Source organism: Aotus nancymaae, unplaced genomic scaffold, assembly GCF_030222135.1.
Source record: "Aotus nancymaae isolate 86718 unplaced genomic scaffold, 86718_ANA_hifiasm-v0.15.2.pri h1tg000019l, whole genome shotgun sequence".
In the NCBI taxonomy this organism is placed as follows: domain Eukaryota; kingdom Metazoa; phylum Chordata; class Mammalia; order Primates; family Aotidae; genus Aotus; species Aotus nancymaae.
In genome coordinates, this window is record NW_026988431.1 from 30399854 (window position 1) to 30416375 (window position 16522).

Sequence of the window (16522 nt, forward strand, 5' to 3'; positions counted from 1 at the left end):
TAGGGTGGACACGGAGGAACTTGTAAGCTGTGGAATCAGCAAGCTTCCTATCCTGCCAGAGGTTTAGTGTCATGGCAGCTGCTCAGAAGATTGAGAAAGGTGGCAATTTCCCAGAGAGACTGTGGAAAGAGGAGCTGGGGTACTTCTGTGACCATACTCACTGTTGCCATGGGCAGAGTGACTCCAGCCTGGAGTGGGTGAAATGGCTGCATCCCTTAACCAGGTACCAAAGCCAACCATGGGTGGTGTTTAGGTCCTCTGTTATCTGTAATTAGCAATAGCTTGCCTCCGCTCCTGGAGCGTGTCAAATCAGTAAGTGGTAGAGTTAGTGCAAAGGCTACTTTCATAAAATCAGCTGCACCCTGGCTCTGTCTATGCCAGCTGCTAGATGAATCTAACATGTTAGCTAGAAAAATCAGACCCAGCAGGAACCAGTGGCTCACACTTGTAGTCCCAGCACCTTGAGAGTCCAAGGCGGGTGGATTGCTTGAGGCCAGGAGTTTGAGACCAGCCTGATCAACATGATGAAACCTTGCCTCTGATAAAAATACAAAAATTAGCCAGGCGTGGTGGCACACGCCTGTAATCCCAGCTACTCGGGAGGCTGAAGCATGAAAATCACTTGAGCCTTGGGGGCGGAGGTTGCAGTGAGCCAAGATTGCACCACTGCACTCCAGCCTGGGTGACAGAGCAGGACTGTGTCTCAAAAAAAAGAAAGAAAGAAAAATGAGACCATCTTATCCTGCCTAAGACCTTAATCTTATTAAGAACTTCAGCACATACAGAATGAATTGCAAAACTGTCTGACAAGCAAGATTGCACATTCAAGATATTTTCTGTCAATGCTGAAAGCAAGTAAAATTTCTGATATTAGACTTCCAGAATTCCCAAATTATTGATTTAACACACAGTCATTGTATGCTAGTTGTGACTAAGCACTGTGCTTGCTGGTCCTGTTTCTGAGGGTTTTACAGTCCAGTGGCATAAACATGGAGCTTTGAGAACATTTGAGTGGAGGAGGTAAGGGAAGACTTCCTGGATATTTGACATTTGAGATGGGTCTCAGAGGGAATGAGAACATCTGTACAGTAGCAGTTTATTCTAATTTTGCTGTGCTTATTCAAGATAAAGCTGCTAAGCATTGTCTCAAGAGCAATTTTGCTCCCCGTGGGAGGCGAGAGGTGACTTCATGCCCATTCAGAAAGCTTCTTACAACCTGGCCTGGGAGAGAGCCAGGAGGGGCTCCCAGCTGCTGGGCTGAAGGCTCACTCATCAGAAACTGCCAAGGTGGTGGTGGTAAAGGATTTTACAGATGACAATTGAAAGGTTTTAAGGAAGAGAATTGCAGAGGCAAGTCAGAGTGCTGGTAATTAGGCTTCCAGAGCCCAGGAAGGTCTTTGAACATGTACAGAGAGTTTGTCAGCCAGAGAGAGCAACTTGGAAGTTCTGCTGCTTGGATCTGATTGACAGAGATAATGAGAGTGGCAGTGTCTGTGGAGAGGAGCTGCAGTCTTATTGAAACATCAGAGCGTGACTTAACCCACTCTGCCCTGGTTTCTCCACTGCTCTGAGCTCCTCCACTTCCCTCTCCCCAGTGCAAGGTTGAGTAGAGCACTACCCACAGCCTGACTCACTAATGGGAAATACATGTCTGGAGGCAGCTGGGGGCAGCCCCTGAAAATGCAAGGGCAAGGGAAGGGCCCTACGCATTTTCCAGAGGAGTTCTAGTCACTCCCTCCAGTTCCAGAGAGCACCTGGGGTCAGACTACCTGCACCTGATCCCTACCAAACCCACCTCCCCACCCCCACCACCCCCCGCACCTACCATTTCTCAGTACAGGTTAATAAAGGCAACCCCTCACCCCCCTCCTCCCTGCCCCTTTAATTAGATCCCAGGACATTTGCTTATGCTGGCCTTCGCAATAGCCAAAAAGGCTGTTGCTGACCTTTCAAAGTGAGACAGCAGTGAGCTCTGGATAACAGTTGCCTAGACTGGCTTCCTTACCCCCACACCTTTACTCTTCCTTCTCTATGGAAATGCCATATGATTGCATTCTAACCTTCAATCTTCGCAATAGCCATTTCTCTCATCTTATGGACCAATGAAAGGGGCTCAGAATTCACTTTAGTTTTCAACTCTATTTAGTGGGACACCCTGTGTCTTGAACCTTAGGCCGTATCTTTTCATACAATTCAAACCTGGTCACTGGCATTTAGAGCCATCATCAGATGGCCAGAATGAAGGTGTTTCTCCACTCCTCCTCCCTGTTCCCCATACCTGCTAGCAAGGCAAGTGTGACAGAGAATGATCTCAAAGTCCCATTAGAATATTGAAGTTATTTTTTGATATAATGATGTTCTAATTTGACTATAAATTGTATGTGCTCAGAAATTTAGAAAACACGCAGATCCTAAAGAAGAGAATAAAAGTCTCTAGAGGCATAGTATTTCAGTCAAAGATTTGAGTGGATAAATTCTACCCATATACCAATGAATAACATAAGTATTTTTTTTCTTTGGGCTGAAGGGTAAAGGACACTTTTTTCCCTATATGCAAGAAGCATTAATGCTCCCAGATTCTCAGCTCAAGTAATAACAACAAAGTTACCTACAAGAAGTAACAAATGGAGTAAAGTCCCATTTTCTAAACACAAACATGGGAAGGGGTTCCCACGGCTATGCTCTACCCTGGAAAGTGAGCAAAGTGCTTGGTGTTTTTCAAACACTGTCTTCCTGGACCTCCAAAATGAGCAGTAGTAGCTCCCTTCTTTGCCGGGAAGACATCTACTATAATAGACACAGCCGTAATGACACCTTCTGTTTGATGTGGATTCTTCCTACTACTCATCTGTGCTGTGCTTAATGTGCATCACTTTGGTGTCATTTAATCTTTGTAACAGTCTCATCTGTGAAGTTTCAGGAAGTCAGGTGACTCTCTCAAGGTTCTATAGCTAATAAGAGATGGAACTTGGATTTGAAACCAGGTTTCCAAGGTCTATGCACGATGTAGTACTAACACCACCACAGCCACATGGACCTGTGCTCCTAGCTGACCTGCCCAGAAAGGAGAAATCAGTGGCTTTTTGATGTCCCCTTAAGAAGAAAGGAAACACACCGAACAAAGAGGAAATACAAAAGCAAATACCTGAACAGTCTTCAAAAAAAAAAAAAAAGGGCAATGAGATGCCATGCAGTGGACACACAAAGGGAAACAGAATTGAGTTCCATTCAGTCGAGAGCTCACAGGCAGAAGACTCAACATGTGCATAAACCCCATTCTCTTGATCCCTTGCCAAAAGAGGTTGGGTCAGCTGGTCACACCATGGAGCTCTGCTCTTGCAGAAAGGCCCTGACTCCAGTGCTCTTTCTTGTTCCAGGACAGGTAGTAGAGCTGTCTTGCCAGTGAGGAAAATTAGTACCTGGGGCTCTGCCATCTAACGATCTGAGCAAAGATGCCATTAGTTTAGGGGACCACCAGGAACATTAGCTGCCCTTCACTGGAAGACTTTGAGGACCCCTAGCACTGTGTGAGGTTGAATTTGGATGCTAGCTCCTCCTGCTGGCCCTACCTAACTTGCCCTTATGCAACCCAGAAGGAGTTCCAGGGGCCATTCAATGGGTAACCCCACTTGGAGATTCTGTGACCAGGACCCTCAATCTAGTTATCTGGAAGGAGCTGGGTAAGGGTGCGGGGTGTGTGAGCCAGGCTGATGGGAGTGATGCCCAGCTGCTCATTCTCATAGATTACTTAGTTTAGCTCCATGCCAAGAAGACATCAAACACCTCCAGGGGCTGTTCTCCAGGCTGAGATTACAATGGCAGCCCAACAGAGGCCTAGGAAATGCAGCTTTTGAAGTATTCAAAACTTAAGCACCGCTGTGATTTATTCCCAGCCCTGTATTTTGCTAGCTGCATGCCCCTGGGCAAGTTACTTCACTGCTCCAGTGCCTCCATTTTCTCATGGGGAAATGGGGTTTAAATGTCCTCAGAGGATAGCAGGGGAATTTGATTGACAACAGTTTAGAGGAGGAAAAAAGTCATCAGTGTAACACATTGTTCAAAAGTGAGTATTCCCAGTCACTGGATTTTTTAATATAGTCATAAAATTGGTATGGTTTGTAAAGCTTGTTTTTCACCCTTTGAATGGAAGAACTAATACACCTTGATTATCTCTAATGACTTCTGGCTATCATGTTATTTCATGCCTATCTCATGTCCTACATACTATGCATAGAAATTGTAAAAACTAAACTAACTGAAAATACTCACTTCTTGACTGATTTACAAAGTAAAAAAAAAATAATCAGTTGAAATAAATCTGATTTTTAAATAGAGGCAAAAACACCAAAAAAACCCTGAACTCCAAATTATTTCCTTTGTTGTTAAAGATGCTTTAACTGTTTATTTTAATATAAAATCAATGCAGGATTATTATAGAAAATAAAAAGATTCAAATAAGCAAAAAGAAAACCATAAAATCATTCAGGTTTCTGCCTATCCAGAGGCAACCGCTATTAACTCCATGCTGTATATCCTTCCAAGGTATTTTCTATGCATGGGTATAATAGTTGGTTTTTATTTTGTTTTTTACAAAAGCAAGATTATACTATACGTGAAGTTTTGCAGCCAGCTGTTTTGCCTGTTACACTATGAGCATGTTTCCATTTCAATAGATAGATTTTTGTAGTCTCACTTTAAGACCTGAATTGTATTTTAGGCCTTCTGTTGCCTTATGGGTGCACCATACTAAATTCATATGTTTAGCGCTTGGGTCACTTACAATTATTTTTTTTAATGTAAAAAGCACAGAGCAGGCATGATTGATTTAAATGCATTTGAAGTTAAGACGTACTGGATGAAAAAACACAAAGATCTGAAAAACAAAGTACTTAACGTTCCTAAAATCTTTACAAAATTATTCTCTGGTGTTTGTGAAAATTACCAAAATCTGATTGACAGTATTCATTTTGGACCACCTTGTTATTTTGACTGTTGTCATTGATTTGAGCCAATTTGTTTAACCAAGCCCATTCATGTTGCTGCCTCATAAGGATTATGGCAAATGATGCAGATGAGGCATCTAGAGGGTCTCTCGCATGGAGAAAGTGCTGCATCCGTGCTAATCCCTTCCTCCCTTTCTCTTTCCTTCCAAATGAAAGAATGAGTCCACCACAAGTTTGGAGGACACCCTTTATAAAAAGTGGGTTCCTTGGGTTTCCCATGTGTCACTGTTTTATCACCCCTGGTGCCACCAGCTTCCAGTAATGCTGAATTGAACCCCATGTCTTCTTAAAAAGAGGAGACGCTCAAGCTGTTCACTGGCTCATTCTTCAACAAATATTTACAGAGGTCCATGTATGTCAGGCCCTGTGCCAGGAGCTAGGGACATAAAGGAGTACTAAGATGTGACCCTTGGTTTCTAGGAGCCCAAACCCTAGGGGGATAAACCGAGTGCACAGTAAATCCATTACAGTAGAATGTGTGTGAGCACAGAGCGAGGGCATCTGCACCAGCCTGGATCTGGGAGGCTCCCTATAAAAGGGGTAATTTGTGAGTGACTGGCTGATGGCAGTCACCCAATCGCTCCTGTCCCCTGTGTGTCACTGCAGGTCATCAATGCCATTGAGCAGGACTACCGGCTGCCCCCACCCATGGACTGTCCAGCTGCTCTACACCAGCTCATGCTGGACTGTTGGCAGAAGGACCGGAACAGCCGGCCCCGCTTTGCAGAGATTGTCAACACCCTAGACAAGATGATCCGGAACCCGGCAAGTCTCAAGACTGTGGCAACCATCACCGCCGTGTGAGTCCAGTGAAACCATTATCCTTAGATGTGGGTGGCTCCATGGTCAGGGGCATAGCCAGCAGCCTCTGACTGTGATCCTGTGTGCATTTTAAAAGAGCATCTAGTTACAGTGTAGCCATTATGTTGAGGAGAGCAAGCATGCATGACGGAAGACAGGTATGAGAACACTGCAGTGATCATAATAGAGAAAATCATGTCTTAAATCAGGATAATGGTTGTGGAAAAAAGTAAATGAGTTTTGGGGATTTGAGAGACAAAATCTTTATGACTTGGTGAAGGATTGGACATGGGTGCTGAGGGTGAGGGAGATGTCAAGATAGCACCCTGATTTCTGGTTTGGATACGTGGATGTCTACTTTGAAAATGTGCCAGAGAAGGTCAGTAATGGGTCCCATTGCTTCATTTTCTTTCAAATAGCTAAGGATAAAACTAGGAAAAAAATGTTATCAATATATCTGGGGAGGTTGTGATAAAATATGTATATTTTTTAAAGGACCATATCTTTGAATGGTGAGGCTCCTAAATTTTGGTTTACAAAGGAGTTGGGAGCCTTCCATTCCCTTCAGACTGAATGCTATGTCAATCTACCTGTCTGGGTTAACTGACCTGTGACAGTCCCCAGAGGCAGAAACACTGGCCACCTGGACATAGAAGTCATGCTGATTTAGGATCCCATGAGGAAGAAAGGTTCAGCCCATGGCTCCAGGATAATCCTGATCCCATAAGGGATGCTGCCTTCCATGAAGTCAGCCCTCAGGCCAGACTAGGGCGATGTCCATGCATCTCCACAGTATGTGGTCACCTGCCCCTCTCTGTCCCACCAGGCCTTCCCAGCCCCTGCTCGACCGCTCCATCCCAGACTTCACGGCCTTTACCACCGTGGATGACTGGCTCAGCGCCATCAAAATGGTCCAGTACAGGGACAGCTTCCTCACTGCTGGCTTCACCTCCCTCCAGCTGGTCACCCAGATGACATCAGAGTAAGTGATAAGACTCTCTCTGTCCAGACCACCGTTAGGGGTCACTGCGCCTTCCCTGATATCGCAGATAATGTGAGTCCTTTTTCTAGCCTCATCCCTGGAGCTCCATCTCTGTATAGACCGGGCCTGGAGAGGGGAGCACCTTGGAAAGATGAAGGGGGATGTAAGGGTGGGGTGGGGTTGGGAGGTAAAGATCCACTCTTGGCCTCAAATGAGAGTTCTTCAAAGTCAGAGCCATATGTCTTTGCCTAATCACCCAGAGTCTCTTCCCCATTTAAGTTTTTAAACTCAACTCATCAAAGAGAGCATCCAGATGGAAAGAACACAGCCAGCCAGTACTTTAAATAACATAGCAGGAAAAGCATTGCACTGATTCAGCAACAGTCTGAGATGTGTGGGGAGCTTGTCCTTATATTTATTTAGATAGCAGTTGTCAATAAGCATGCATTTCCATCCTCCACAATTATTTACCAGTCTGTAGCTCCTATAGGAGTTTGGAGGAATACACAAAATAAAATTATTCAAATAATAATTTATTATAAAAGAGAGCCAGAGAGTCTCTTGAAAATCCATGTGGTCCAGCATTTCCCTCAAGAATGTTCTGAGAAGTACCGGTTGTGGGAAATGTTAATAGGTTCTCCTTGGAAAAAAGGTCCCGCAGTCAAATAAATTTGGGAAGTATTGTACACTTTATCACCCTCTTGGAGATTCACTGCTCATATTAGCATTATAAAGGCCATGAGAAATCCTGAAATAAATGAACCCATTTAAAATTATTAAATGCCATAGAACCATATTTTTGAGGGGCAGGGTTTTATAGAACTATAGTCTGGGAAATATTTGTCTAGTTCCACCCCTTCCATTCAGCAGATTCTGAAATTACGTGACATTGATGCTCACAAGTGGCAAAGCTGGGACACAGGCCTGCTTTTCTGGCTGTGAGTTCAATGTTCTGCTCCCTGTCCACCCCAGGGCCTCAGTGGTTCCCAGGCTTTCTTGCACACTGAAATCACCTGAGGGCCTTTAAAAAATATTGATGCTTGGTTCTCACTCCCATACCTTCTGATTCGTTGTGGTGAGATCTGAACATCAGGGTTTTTTAAAGCTCCTCAGGTGATTCTAATGTGCAGCAAGTTTGGGAACCACTGGATTAACATTGGCAAGGGTCAGATTTCACCTTCTGTACTCACAGAAGCTCAGATAATCCTACCTAGGAAATTAACTCTACCCTTCAAACACACACACACACACACCAGGGGGGACTTCATGGGCTCCATAAGCTACAATGTGTACTGATAGCACATATTGTGGGATCTAGCAGCCTGTAATACACATTTCTCATGGTAGAAGATCCATTCATCCATTAGTTTGCAAACACATATTGATCACCAATTATACAACAGGCACAGTGTAAGGTGCTGGGATTCCCTCCTTGCAACTGGGGTAAACCAGTTGCTGAGTCCCAGGAAAGGGTGATGGTGCTCCACCCCAGTAGCTGAGCCCACAGGGACAGCTTCCTGACACTCTGACGGTTTCCTGTCAGTCTTCCTGGAGTCCAGCTCCACCTCTCTGAGGTCTATTTTTTTTTTCATAAAGGATGGAGCCACCACTTTCTCCAGGGAGGTGGTTTGTGTGTCTAGCTTTGGATCCACTGAACATCAGAATACATTTCTTAAAAACTAGATTCATTTCCTCATGATGCCAAAGAAAAGATAGTTCCTGCCATTAAAAATAATTGTCAAATAGACAGCAAAAATAAATAAATATAAAAGAAGCACTTAACAGTGGAAAACCAGCTTCCCCATCTTTTAGAATGAAAATGGATGCCCCTAGATAATCAGAGGGACTGGGTTCAGGGATAGAAATGGGTGTTTATGAAGACATTTTTCCACTATGATCTGCCTGCATATGGGGGCTATTGTCATGTAATACCCCCAGGATCTAAAAGAAGAATTCTCTCAGTCTAGAAATAATCACCTGAAAAAGATAAGGGGAAGACCAAAAGGAACGTAAAACTGTAAATTAAGGGATTTCGTTCAAAGTAAAACATGTCCACACAGTATCAGAGCAATCCAATTTGTTTCTTGAGGAGAGGTAAAAGATGGGAAAAGTAAGTGAGCAACTTAACAGATTGTGGGACACTTTGTGAATTCAAAATTCAAGCATGCTTTCCTAAAGTAAAGTATTTACCAAAAAGACATGGGCCCTTTGAATATCTCAATCAGCAGCATCCCCTGGGAGACTGACTACCAGCCGAAAGGGGCATAGGGCGGGAGAGCCAAGGCATTGTGAACAGAATCCAGCAAGGGTTCATCAGGGTCCGATCAGCTGTGCTGGGTTTGAGGGGCTTTAGAGGAAATACAGTCAGGACCTTAGAAAAGAGTTCTGCTAGCATCTCTGCAGGAGTGCTGAGAACCAAGTCGTCTTATATTTGAATAGCAGTTCCACCACTGCTTACCTATTGTGTGACCTTGAGCACATCATTTAACTTCTCGGAGCCCTATTTGCCTTGTTTATAAATAATTTATAAATTATAAATAATAATGCTCATCTCATTAGTTTGTGATGGGAGGTTAATGGAATAGCACATGCAAAGCACTTGATCCATTATCTACCCATAGCATGCATACAAGAAATGCTTACTGTTAAATTTTTATCATCATTGAGTTTATAGTGGTTTCTCTATTTTTGTGAAATGCTTTCACATAGGTTTAAATGAGGTAGTGCATGGCACGGGGGATGTTCCTAAGCAGTGTTATGTATTATTATTACCTGAGGAAGAATGTATGGGTCTAGCACAGGTCAACTATAAGCCATGAATTTGTTCTTATTAATCCAATTCGGTGCTCTATCCTGGACATATTCCTAGGATTCCTGATTGGGCAGATATTTTAGTTATTTTGAGACCACTCTTCTTAAAAATGCATGACATTAAAATTCAAACAGAGGCAGAAAATGGAAACTCAGGGGAAAATATCAGAAGACCAGGTGAGGCCCATAGCTTTTCAGTCTCAGTGGGTGATCACTAATTTAGGCAGAAAACTCCACAGAATAACTGACTGTTTTTTCTTCTGCTATTTTTTAATACTCCAAGTGCCCCATAGTGTGTGCACTTGGAGTATTAAAAAATAGCAGGAGAAAATTCCAGTCCACCTGAGGGTCGTGGAGACAATGAGGGGCTGCCTTAGAGCCTGTACATGAGGAACACATCCCTGGAACAAGGCACGGCACTCACAGGATTGTCTAAGCTGGAGGGGCATTAGAGAAGAGGGAGAAAGTGAAAATGAGTAGGAAAATCTCTAATTGGGGGCTTGCCAAAAACTTAGGTAAACTTAAGCTAGTTGGATTTTTGTAGCATGGCTACTTCCTGGGAGCATGGCTTTAGTGATGAGTTTTGATCTGCGAAAAGCTGACCTAACACTGAAGTGACTTCTTTTCTGTCTGTTTCCTCCTAGAGACCTCCTGAGAATAGGGGTCACCTTGGCAGGCCATCAGAAGAAGATCCTGAACAGCATTCATTCCATGAGGGTCCAGATGAGTCAGTCACCAACGGCAATGGCATGAGAACTCTTGTTTCCTGGGGAAGGAGAGGAGGGAAAAGGACCAAGGTCAAGGGGGACCAGAGGTTGACCACTGTGGAATGTACTGGAGAGACTGGCTTCCCAGCTGAGGAATGCATTTCCATCAGTGAAGAATCAACCGGACCTGTTGCGAATAGGCAACCTTCATTTCTCAGTGACAGAAGCATGTTTGAGATGCCGTGGGAAACCAAATATATAATAATAAAAATATAAAAAGGTGATGTTCAACAGAAGTGAAGACAAAACAATATGCATCGGGAGAACAAGAGTAAACTCACCTCCCACCCTCGGTGGGCTGGAGTTGTCCATCCACAGGAAGAAAGGGAAGGAGGTAGAGGGAAGAAACAGAAGCGGTGTTCCATTTTTTTCCTCACCAATGACATTCTTTTCTTTTCTCCTTTTGTACTCCTCCATGAGAGTCCCCTCCTTTCTCCCACACTCGTTTCTCTCTGCTCATGACTCCTGTAGGGAAGTTTCTTCAAACAAAACCCAGCTCCTGAGTCTCCAGATGTTGTTCTGTCAGTTGCCAAAGGACTTCGCTGACCACTGCATGGGGATCCAACAAATTCAATTAATGTCTTCATATTGAAGAAGAGATGTACCTTCAATTGAAAACCTCGTTTTTCTTTTGTTTGCATTTTCTGCAAAAAGGAAAAAGAAACCACAAATTGGAAAAAAAGAAAAACCTGTTTCCGTGTGCAAGCGCACACATGTGTATGTCTGTGTTATAAAATGACTGCTTGTTCGTAACAGATGCAAACAAGAAAGAAGACCTGGGAAGTCTTTGTCCCTAGGAAATCCAAAGGGGCTGGAATGCAGTGTTGGTTAGGCTTTGTGGTTGGCCCAATTGGCCTATTGGCTCAATGGGAAGAGAGGAGAGGGAGAAAAATGAAAGGAAAGAGGGGGAAAAACTCTCAAGAGTTTGCAAATTCAGACAGGAAACAGGTGAGTGGTTTGAATTGGACGCAGTGTGGGCCATCCTGGAATGATGCTGACTGATTAATAATCCTGATAACATCTGAAGAAAAGGAGAAGGAAAGTGTTTCTGGAGAATGTTCTTTCACATCACTGGAATCTGCAAGAAGTGACAAGGGAGAATTCTTGCTTTACCTACGGACTGGCTTAAGCCACGTGGCATCCGAGGAATGTTTCAAATGTGTCTGTGTTTCTCTTTACATTCCTTATTGTACCTCATTGTTCAATTCACTTTTGTAAATTCCACCTAACATTTAATTATTTTTAATTTCTCCTTTTACCGTAATCTCCTTGCTAATTTTATCTAATTAAAATGAGCAGAAGCATGTCTGGGTTTACGTAAAATGGTGTCAGAGTGTGTGTCCCTGGCCCCCTGTGGGTTGTCCCCAAGTTTTAGGAGAATCCTTAACAACCGTCCTTCTTCTTTCTAATGTGGGAGGGACGGAACACATCCCTGACCCCATGACTCCCAAGAAGCAGAATATATTAAACTCACTGGCACTGATGTGACCCAAAGTGAAAACTGAATAAATATGAGGCTTAAGAAGTGTCTGGTAAATAAACGATCAATCAATCACCATGAATACACGATCAACCTGATTTTAGTTTACACACTGCATTTGAGAAGTCCACATCCAGGCCAATGTTGTAAATGTAGACTGCTTGCTTGTGGTTTATCTATGAACATGCAGTTTGCAGTGGAGAGATGTGAGGCAGTAAAAGGAGTTATGGTTGCCAAGTAGCTCAGTTAATACATATTTTCAGTGATAATAGCCTTTTCCCCTAATAATTGCTAACTTTGATATGCGGTGGTTCTTACCTTCTAAAATCACTGGCCAAGATTCTCTGAAGAATTAACCCCTTCAAAGACGCCCACTGGCCTGAGGATACAGCATTAATTCAGGGGAGCTCATCTTAAATCACCATCCACGTGCTGAACCCCTGGAGAATGGAAGTAAATGGACAGAACTACTCTCAACAGTTTGCCTGAGGCTGCAAAGGACCCCAGTCCAACCATGCGGGTAGAAGAGGAAACTTTCCTTTATTAATTGCTTACCAATTCCATGTACAATTTACTCATTACCCCAAAGACCTCAATCCATGAGTATCATACAAGTCTAGGCAATTTGGCTAATCTACTCTCACTTTTCCACAGGAATGAATTTTAATCTGTCACTAAATTCCTCTGGCACAATCTTTAACCCCAAATTCTCACTGTGCCTCCACCAATGCCAACTCATCTGGTTGTGGACAAAGCAGGGTCAAGGTCAAAGTCCTGTTGTTAAACCCTTTGGCTTGGTTTCACCATAGATCCTATGAACCCAAAATGCACAAGAGGAAAGCATGAGGGGTCCGCAGAGCCAAGCCCAGGGCACCTCGAGGCATAGCTCTCAGTGATGTGGGCATGACCAAGATCTGGACACTCTCAGTCCCCACAGATGCCCCGCACAAGGCCCCACCCTTACACCCCAGACGAACTACAGGAACACGTAAGGCATGAAGGGGATGAGATGTGTCACTAGCGAGTGAGACCTCCCACATCATTACCTCTGGAGCATTGGGCCAGTCATGAACCTCTCTGAGCCTCAGTTTCCTCATCTATATAATAGGAAAATAATACCTACCTTCAATGAAGAGTAACATTCCTGGGTAGGTTCTCTATGCCAGACATTTTTCTAACTGCCTTACATGCATGAAATCTCTTCCTTACCATAATCTTGTGACATAGTAGCAGGTAATTTATTGTTCCCAATTTTTGGATGAGGAAACTGAGAGACAGAGACCCTTCCCAGATCACACAACGGTGGTGTCAGGATTTTTGACTCAGGCAACCTGACTCCCTGCTCTGAACCACTTACCCCAGTGGGTCTCACACTTGAGTGTGCATTGGTATCACCTGACGATATTGGTAAAACAGAGATTGCAGGTCCCACCTTTGGGCTCCTGATTCATCAGGTCTAGAGTGGAACTGGAGAACATGCACTTCTCACAAGTTTCCAGGTGCTGCTAGTGCTGCTGGTCCAGGGACCATGCTTTGAGAACCACTGTATTACCCCAGCCTACCTGATAATAGATATAAGATTCCTGCCTCAGGAAATAATAGTGATTGAGGTTCTTGAGATACCCAGAAAGAAGGTAATGAACCCTCACATTCTTGGCATGAAGTGATGGGAGAGGCTGGTTGGCATCCTGTGTCTCCTCCACTGGCACATTTAGCTCGAGGGGGCTTTACTCACACCTTCAAAGAAGCTCCCTGGGGAGGATGCTGTCAGTGAGACCCCAATCCTCTAAATTTTAGCTACCCATGCTGTCTCATCATTTTGCAGCAGACTAAATCCAATTTGGACCCTTACTTAACACACTTTGCACAATGGTCAGTGACCCATAGCCCTGAGAGCCAGGCTAAAGAGATGGAATCTGCAGCCATGCTGCGCAGCCCAGGGCACGGCTCACAGAAAGCGGGGGTGCTGCTCAACCAGCACACCTGCAGCCGCCAGGAGTCAGATGGGTGGAGATCACATGGGGGCAGGTGGGAGATGTTTAATTAATGTTCCTGGGTCAAAGGTGATGGAAATGGAGGTGATTTGTGGAGAATCCTTGGAGATTATACCCCACCTTTCCAAACCCTCTCCCTGCCCCTTCCAGCACTCAAAGGAATGACTGGTAGAGAGGCAGATAAATCTACAGATTATATGTTTATTGTCTCACCTGGGTGTCGCTGAAGCTCATAGATGTCAAATACGTTCATACACTACTGAAATTATGTGCTTCTTCCCGCCTTCCACTTCTCCATATGTCTCCTTCCCACCACGTTACGTGTAGAGCCAGATCACCGGATTCTTGCTGAGGCTACCTGGGATAATTGAAATTAAATGAGAACTCAAAGCTTTTCTTGACCATGCACTTGTGAAGAAAGCAGAGATACCAGTGAGGGTTGAGGAATAGGACTCAGGAATATTGAAGGGCAAGAAGACTGAGACATGGCAGGAAGAAGAGAATCTACGAGGTATCAGTTAAAGATTCTAACATTTCTCTCTCATTCTAAGAAGGCCTTTTGGGGAAGTCTGGGAATGTCATTATCTTTTCAGAAATATTAGTGGCTCTGGCACCAACTGGCTGAGGGCATGGTGAGATCCCTGTCAGTGAAATGAGAGGGAAGGCACAGCCATGATGGGGATCAGCCACAAACAGGCACCATCCAGAGAATTCCAGGGACACTCGGTGCTAAAAGAGGCCTTAAGACTCCTATCAGCATGAGCTCTGCATTGGCTGAGACTTGCAGCCCACGTCATAGAGTCATTTCTGAAAGTAACCAGAGGTTCTGTATTGTTCAAGATATCATTGGGGCAGCGTGCAGGGGCATATTAGAGGGGAATCCCTGAGGTCACAGAAAGTTGGCCAAAAGGGGAAGGGCATGTCTGGATCACACTGAAAGGTCATTTGAGTTGACTGAGGTCCAATGGCAACCATGTTCACCACCAGGGAGTCTCTTGAGACCAGCCATTTCCAAATGAGAACAGTTATACAGAGGTCTGAGAACAAATTCTCAGTCCTTCTCAGAGAGTGCAAGACCTGGTAGGGGTAGGAGGATGTGTTCTGCAGACCTGATTACGGGTGGATGGGATGGATGGGCCTCCATCACATACCAGGGAAAAGGAGAGCCCTCCTTCCTGCATCCCTCCTGGGCTGGCCTTGTTATCACAGGTCCTTGAAGGGGTCCCATACCGCTGTGAGTCATGACCTAGCACACAGTATCCTAACAGAACCTTGTGGTAATTCTCCAAATGAAAGTGGCCACGGGGCACATCCTACTCATCTATGTATCCAGCACTCAGCACACTGTCTGACACATGGAAGATGCTCAATAAATGTGTGGTGATTGAAATAAGTTTGAATTGAGAAAGTTTAACATGTCATTATTTCACCTACAAAAGTCCATGACCTTAAACAGCATGCTTTAAAATAAATTAATCCCTGGGTATTTAGTTGGAATCTTTTTCAATTACTCTAACTGCTATCAATCGTAGCCTATTCTAATTTTAGTTTTGTGAAGTTTAAAACACTCCTTTTAAACCCTGTTTGAATCTTTAAAATAATGTCACAGTCTTCCCCAGAGCCCAAGCCTGGGGTGAAGCAGCCTCCCACTGAGTGTCAGTCATTGTGCAAAGGCCTTGAGGTACAGGAATGAATTTGATGATGTCCCTGGTACAATGGCGGCAAATTCAAAGGGCAGTGAAGAGCAGAGACCAAGGATGGCCCATCCCTCTGAGAGCAGAACCAGGGCTATGTCCTGCTGGAGGATGTCTGGCTGGGCAGAGAGGATGGGCAGCACTTCTCTGGCCAGTGAAACTTCACTGGTATTTTGTACAACTACCCCATTCCAAGGATTTCTTCCAAGAGTTGTTTGTCCTTTTCTAAAACCACTATTATTCTAAGAATTCCTGTGGCCTCCCTTTCACCAGAAGAAAAAAAAAATGTTGAAATAAGAAAACAAAACAAAATTATGGGCAAATTAGCTACTTCTAAGCAACTGAAAAATATTCTTAAATGAGAGAAGTTCTCTTTACCCCAAGAAAACTTTGATTTTTCTCTTCTGGTCTTATTTAAATTTGTATTTGCATGTACATGAGCAACTGCTATACTCTGAAAATGGCTTTCTGACAGAATACAATGACAAGTAAATTTCAACTCCAATGTTCTTAGCAAACTCAATGTTGTAAATAACTCCAATGGGGAAATGAAGAGGGCTATGGGAGCACAGAGGCAGGCACTGCCATTGTCCCAGGCGGTTAAAGAAGGCAACCCCAAGGTGGTCTGCTAAACTGGAACCTGAAGAGGAGTTATCAAGTTGAGGGGGTGGTGTTAGTGGTGCAACTCAAATTATAGGTAGAAGGAACAGCAAGGGCCGAGGTTCAAAAGCCAGAGAGTACATGGCGTGCTTTTGGGCTCACTCACTGCTAGAGAGGCTGGAGAATACGGTGCTCCCTCTGAGCAGCTGGAGGAGTAGCGGGGCAAGAACATGATAAGGAATCCAGGTATTACTCTGAGTGCAAGCTGTGGAAAGTAGGTTGCAGCAAGGGAGTTATATTTTATACAAATCACTCTGGCCACAAAATAGAAAACAGAATGGCAAAAGTCAATTCAGGGAGACTAGTCAAAAGGCTGGTGTAATAATCTTG

General features: G+C 44.1%; 1 protein-coding gene and 1 long non-coding RNA gene across 3 annotated transcripts in view; one reads left to right on the forward strand and one right to left on the reverse strand.

Annotated features, from left to right (window-relative positions):
- EPHB1 (EPH receptor B1) overlaps positions 1-11670 on the forward strand; it is a 434509-nt gene extending 422839 nt beyond the window's left edge. For both annotated transcript variants that reach the window (XM_012451172.3, XM_012451174.3), the window contains 3 exons: positions 5610-5803; positions 6631-6786; positions 10242-11670. In XM_012451172.3, the coding sequence (XP_012306595.1) occupies positions 5610-5803; positions 6631-6786; positions 10242-10350 (459 nt within the window). In that variant the 3' untranslated portion in view covers positions 10351-11670. The remainder of the gene's footprint in view (positions 1-5609; positions 5804-6630; positions 6787-10241) is intronic.
- Positions 10741-12212, reverse strand: LOC135275876 (uncharacterized). Its single transcript, XR_010343454.1, has 2 exons — positions 12163-12212; positions 10741-10913 (listed from the first exon to the last, which is right to left on the reverse strand). It is a non-coding gene; the product is annotated as an uncharacterized LOC135275876 (long non-coding RNA).
- Positions 12213-16522: the final 4310 nt, after the last annotated feature.